At 43.0% G+C, this 6,285-nt stretch overlaps 1 protein-coding gene across 11 annotated transcripts in view; it reads right to left on the bottom strand.

The window, feature by feature from the left end:
* LOC120907637 (mucin-5AC) overlaps window positions 1-6,285 on the bottom strand; it is a 30,920-nt gene that overhangs the window by 4,827 nt on the left and 19,808 nt on the right. For 9 of the 11 annotated variants that reach the window (XM_040319090.1, XM_040319087.1, XM_040319094.1 and 6 more), the window contains 4 exons: window positions 5,214-5,438; window positions 2,940-3,389; window positions 1,470-1,670; window positions 1,283-1,396 (listed from right to left, as the gene is read on the bottom strand). In XM_040319090.1, coding sequence (XP_040175024.1) covers window positions 1,283-1,396; window positions 1,470-1,670; window positions 2,940-3,389; window positions 5,214-5,438 — 990 coding nt within the window. Of the gene's footprint in view, window positions 1-1,282; window positions 1,397-1,469; window positions 1,671-2,141; window positions 2,154-2,939; window positions 3,390-5,213; window positions 5,439-6,285 lie in introns of all 11 variants that reach the window. The other 2 variants (XM_040319097.1, XM_040319098.1) reach the window with 2 other exon arrangements.

Genomic DNA, 6,285 nt, shown 5'->3' with positions numbered 1-6,285 from the left:
CTGAAATGTAATGAGAGAACGAATAATTTAATTAATTCATGAAAACCGCTTCAACAAATAAAGATATTTCAAGGATTCCAAAAACATATTGGACTTTTTCCATAACATGGCTACTGTTGGCTATACTGTACATTGTCTAGAGATGTTAACTCAGCTAAAAGATAAAGGCAGAATCATTGGGATAGAAAACTGATACTGCATGAGTTGGCATATGTCACTATTCTATCTGGAACACTATCTGATTATTGTATTTTATGTAATTTGTAAATAGAGCTTTGCGACGTTATATGTATATTCTAACGTTTCCCAATGTACTGGGTAGTAGAAGTGAAACACTTTATGTAAAATATTTTTTAAACCATTTGATTTCTCTTTGATTTCGTAATCGATGTAAATAACATATATAAGCACTAAACTGAAGTTCGGACACTCCGTTTTTGTCTATCTCCTCGTTATTTGCCTATCGTTTGATGGTCCGTTAGACGAAGAATCGACTTAAAATGAGATGATACAGTTTCTGCCTAATCTGAATGTTGGTAAAATAATGCAAATAAAAAATGTTTCCCTGTTCATGACTTGAATCCATCATAGTTTACTAAAAAAACTTAACTGAACACTAAGTGTACGTTTTGCACAATAAATAGTAAACATGTTAATCTGAGTTTACACACAGTGGGCCCGTTCTCTTTTAAAAGTATTTGCAAAGTGGGTATGACATACAGGTGGGCTTATACCAAGGCATTTAGAAGGCTGATTTTTATGAATGATGATGTTAATAGTGGTTTGTGTATCCGTCAAGCTACCAGAAAGGCTGTTTGAGCAAAAGTGTTCACCCTTCCTGGCAAAAACGGATGTGGTTATAAAAAATAGGCTATGATACCACCTGGTTTACATACGCTTTGATTCTAGATTCCATCACCTGATTTCTTTAATGCACCTTGGGATAAATGCAAACACGACCTTGACCATGACATTTTTTCAAGCTGGTACTCGAAACCAATTCTAGCTTTGTGGCAAAAATAATGTAGGGCTTAAAATTGAGATTATTTCACCCGCCAACTGTCAAACTCCATGTAAAAAAGCTAGCTAGTATCGTGAAAGGCCCCAAATTTAGAAAACCGCATATCTCCAAATCCTATTTCATGCGGTACCGCGTATATGGTGTACCGCGACTAACTGTTCGTCACATGGTTAGTAGAAGAGGGTCTATATCTATGAGGGGTTAACAACTTCGCACCTAATATCTTCCAATTATTTTAGATAAAACCCAGATTCTACTTACTAGGCATTTTAGACTGTTCCGAAAGCTCTGGTGGCGCCGACTGTGGCGGTGGAGGCGGTTGCTCCACTGGAGTTGAAGCCTTAATTTCGCTGTGCGGGCGAATCATAGGATCACCTGCAAGATAAACGAGAAAGTAAACGATGTAACCGTGATAACCATGAGCAATCTAAACGTTGTAGCCACTTACCTTCGCGAACGTTCTGTGTTACGGTAAATGTTTTTCCCGTGTCCAACGGCACCGTCCAGTTAACCGGATCCGGCGAGCGCATGATGATCTGCTCCGGAGACTTGACGCGTGTGGGCTCCGGCGGTGATTTGATGATCTGCTCGAGTATTTCCGGTGGCGGAACCACGGTCGGAGCCGATTCCTTGTCTGCATCCTCAACGCCTAAAGAGATGATGCCAGGGATTGTTGAATGGTGCAACAATGTGCAGATATTACGGGGGGGGGGGAGAAAACACGGAAGTGACACACGTCCACAGGACATTAGTAACGCTCACTACGGTACAGTACGTACTACAAGCTACACGCTCACGATTACAGTTTCTAACTCAAGGTCATAAGAAAAAAAAACGCAAAACGTGTGTTAGAATTACCGACATAAGAAGGGCAAACAAAAAACAAAAAAATAAAATATAACAGAGCGATAAAAAAACATAACAAAGCTTTCTTCACTCTACACACAAACACACATACCGGGAATCACAACTGAATAGAAATAAAACATAAATAAACTAAAAATTAAGTAAAAGAAGCGTAACATCAACACAAAATAAAAGCAGAGTAAACAGAAATGTGTACAGCGAAACTAAACTAAACATCGGCTACAGAGAATGATAGATATATGTAGGTACACACGTATAAACACATCTAAGGGAGGATCGAAAGAGAGAAAGAAAGAGCATTAGATAAAAGGAAGAAAAACCACCCCAGTTCATAATAACGCCTACTACAGCTACTCAATACACTTGAACAGGGGTCACTAACTAGTACTGGTTCGAACTAGAGGTACAGAGGAGAAAGATATGTACAACACAAAGATAGATAGAAACACACACACACACACACACTAAAACGATTAAGGCACACTAAGAAAACACACACGCACACACAATTCCGCATTGGCACACAAGCGTAAACGTGGGCCGCAACAATTGTCTTGTTGTATTAAAAACACCCTCATTGCTCACGCAATTTATGAACTTCGGAGATCATTTTAGTTCAAAACCAAAACCACACATACACACACGCGTAAAGGCCAACAGTAAAACTGCTCTCGATGGGAGCGCAATATCGCTCGTTCGTGATTTGTTTTGCGTTTTTGTGTGTGGCGTGTGTGCGAGAGCAGTATTAAGATCAAAGCTCGCGTTGCATGAGTTTCGTTGAGCGAATGTATGGGACACGTATGGTTTAAAAACAAAAAACAAAAAACAAAAGAAAACGAATCTTCAAATGGTAAAGACGTTACAGATTCCTTAAATAGCTAGAGCGAGATCGAAATGGCAAAACAGGCGGAGATCAAATGTAGAAGAGAGCGAGAGATAGAGGGGGGTTTTCGTGGGTTCGTGTCAAAAAAAGGACAACACAATGATTCAATGGCACGACTCCTCCTCCTTCTCCTACTGCTCCTCATCCTCCTCGCCGAGAGCTACTTACTTCCGGTGGGTAATTTTTTGTCCGATTCAACCGATCTGGCGCTGCCGCTGCCCCGTCCACCCACCGTACCACCGCCGCCCTCAGGCACCGTCGCTACCCTCTGCTTCTTCCTCAGCGTGCTGGACGCCGACGAAGGGGCAGAGGAGTCACTTGCCAGGCTGGTAGGCGGTTTGACCGACCGTGCACCACCCGGCTGCCGCTTGGTGGAGGCAGTCGCAAGCGTAAGCTTGGCGCGGGCGGCGGCGGTGGCGGCGTTGGCGGGCATGCTGGAGCTGGTGGTGGACGCGATCATGGACGCGGCCATTGTGGCGGCGGATGATGATGGTGATGCATTGGGAAGATGATTGTTGTTGGTGAGGTTCGTGAGGGTACTGGAATGCGGAGCGTGGAGGCGACTCGTGGGCAGGGTGCTGCTCTTCGAGCGGGAATGATTGGTAGTGGAAAGGGATGCTGACGGTTAGCAATGAAAAAAAATAGAGAGAGAGAGAGATAGTTTTGGATTGAAAAGAGAGAGAGAGAGAGAAAGAGCGTGAGTGAAAGTGACCGGGTGAGCGCAAGGACAAACCGAAAAACACACACACACAAAAGACGATATGACCGACGGGATATTTGGGATCAAACCCAAAATTCCCCAAACGAGTCAAGAAAGAAAGGTAAATCGACAAGAGAATCGTGTATGTGTGGGTTGGGTGTAGGGGCACATAAACGGGGTTCAGTGACGGTGGCAGAATGTGGAACGTTGTGGAAGAGAAAAGAAAAGAATGAATATCGAAAGATTAATGACTGTCCTGGATCTAGAATTTGACATCATCAATAGGACGTTTACGGCCTTTTGTTGTGTATATGTGTGGGTTTGTGTGTATGTGTGTGTGTAAGTCAATCACAATAGTCATATTCGTTGAGTAGGTGTAGATCTGCCCGAATAAAATGTGGTTCAACTGCTGCATCGAAGGCAAAGTAAGACGGAAGGGACAGGGAACAAAGGGATGATGATTGAGAGAACGTATGATACCTTAGAGTGATAAGCTAGGATGGACCTGACTAGGGAGAATGTAGGTAATATGATGATATTACCATGGTATTAATCGAAATCCCTCTAGAAGCGCATAGAAATATAATTCATAAATCTAATCCTAATATCAATGGAGCAGCCTGGTAGCTCGTAAAATATTATACCAGCCATTGTTGTTTTCATCATGGTTGACGTAAGATTCTGCCGAACATCATTCATCAAAAGATTGCGTCGAGAATTTTGAACACTGTTGTTACTATTCTATAAAATACTATCGTAAAATGGTTGTTAACTACGTAACACACAGAGAAAACACAAATACAACGAAAGTAATAAGATTTGAAATTGCCTAACATTACTTCTGCTGACGTGCTAATGGTAACCCACTAATGGTTCTATACAGCTGCATCATTAGCGCCACTATGTATGTTTATATCAGCTAACCAAAACCATGCTTCAGTGAAAGCATGTGGGTCAATATAAAATTCTCTGCCTCAAGCAGCAATCTGGCGTCCACGAACCAAACTGCTGCTTGGAACATACGATGACAGCGATTTTACCATGCTATTCAAGAAATTCATTTGAACTGATATTTCATCATTCAGTTCTGGCCGATCAAATGCATTTTTGTTTTTATTCTATTCTAAACCCCAAATACCACAGAAAAAGGACTACGAGCTGCAGGGACGTTTTTAAATAAAGAAAACGTATAATAAAACAGTAGCAATATGATCTTGTTTTACGCCTATTCTAGAAATATGGTACTATAAATGCAGTTACTGGGAAGTTACCAAGTTATCGAAATTATTTCTACGCATAGTCAATCAAAGTTCCAATAAATCAAAAATGAATCTTTCAGCGCCTTCAACTCGATAACTTGATGAAGTTTCCCACCGTTTTTTTATTCTCTTTTTTACCACATCAAAACATCACCTTCACGATTACACCCGTCAACATGGTTGTGATGCAGTTTCTAGTTTGAAACAAGTAGTTATACACGTTAAATTATTGCACAGAAAGATAGGTCAAAACAGGTACAAGAAATCCAAGGGAGAAACAGCGAAACAGGGCAGGAAGAAAAGTGGATTAACATCCTAAGTGGGAGGAGGGGCGGGACTTCTAGTATCAAAAATCTGACTGAACGATAGCAAACGGAAGGAACGTAGCTAGCAGAAGTAAACGGAACAGAAGAACAAACGTAAACCTAGCACAACATTCGGTTGTCCGTCCGTCCAACGAACTTCCAAACTACCGGTACTCACTCGGGCGAGGTCTTCGTTCGGGTTGTTGCGGTCCCAACTGCTGGTTTTGCGCGATGACCGGCGCCGTAGCCGTGGTCGGCGTTTTCTTGTGCGTTTTGGCGGCCGATGAAGCAGTCGAGGCTGCGACGGTACTGCCAGAACGGATCTGACGCTTCGGCGAACCACCGGCAACCACCGGTGCAGTACCGTCGGTGGCAACGGCAGGTCCTACGGATTGGGAACGTCCTGTGAGTGTAAGAAAAGAAGGGGAAAACAAAGATATAAAAACTATGAAAAACTCAAATAATTTAGAGACTCCTTTTTAACAAATAATGTTAATTAAAATAGTTATTTTTTATTTAAAACTGTGTATGCCAATACACTTAAAGAGTTCTGTTGGCAGTGCTGTAGCAATACCTCGCATATACGGGGATGGATCCGAAACCTCTAGAAGGTTAACATATGCTCTTCATCCCCTATTCCTACTCAATACGTCCCCGTCGTACAGAATGGTAACTTCGACAGATCCTCTAGAAACGCCGAGAGCGCAAGATCCCGAAAGTATCATTAATAGCTCGGGGATAGACAACGACATCCGTGGCACGATCCTCTACCGGGCTCTCCAATTTCTTGGCTTCGCGGATGATATCGACATCTTCGTTAAGACAACAACGAAAGTGTGAAAGGCGTACACCCGAAGCAGCTAGATTTGATTCGCCAGGTGGTCCTCTATGGAGATGGGTCTTGGAGCATCCGAGCGGAGGATGCAAACGCTCTGGACGTGTTTGAGCGACGTATTCTGCATCTTTGGTGGAGCATGAAATGTGGAGGAGAAGTATGAACCCCGATCTTCCTAAACTCTACTGCGAGGCGGACATCCTGACGGTAGCGAAGGCTGGCAGGATGCGATGGCTGGGACATGTTGTGTGGATTCCGGACTCATGCGCTATTAAGAAAACGTACTACAGTTACCCCCAGTTCAGCACGAATTGCAAGGAAGCACAGCGAGCTCGATGGCTGGATTAGTTGAAGCAAGATCTATCAGAAATCGGGTGATTTCGTGGATGGGAGGCTCCAGCCAGGGACCGAACAT

Source organism: Anopheles arabiensis, chromosome 2 (assembly GCF_016920715.1).
Source record: "Anopheles arabiensis isolate DONGOLA chromosome 2, AaraD3, whole genome shotgun sequence".
In the NCBI taxonomy this organism is placed as follows: domain Eukaryota; kingdom Metazoa; phylum Arthropoda; class Insecta; order Diptera; family Culicidae; genus Anopheles; species Anopheles arabiensis.
The sequence above is the reverse complement of the archived record's forward strand: the minus strand, read 5'-3'. Positions and strand labels throughout refer to the sequence as shown.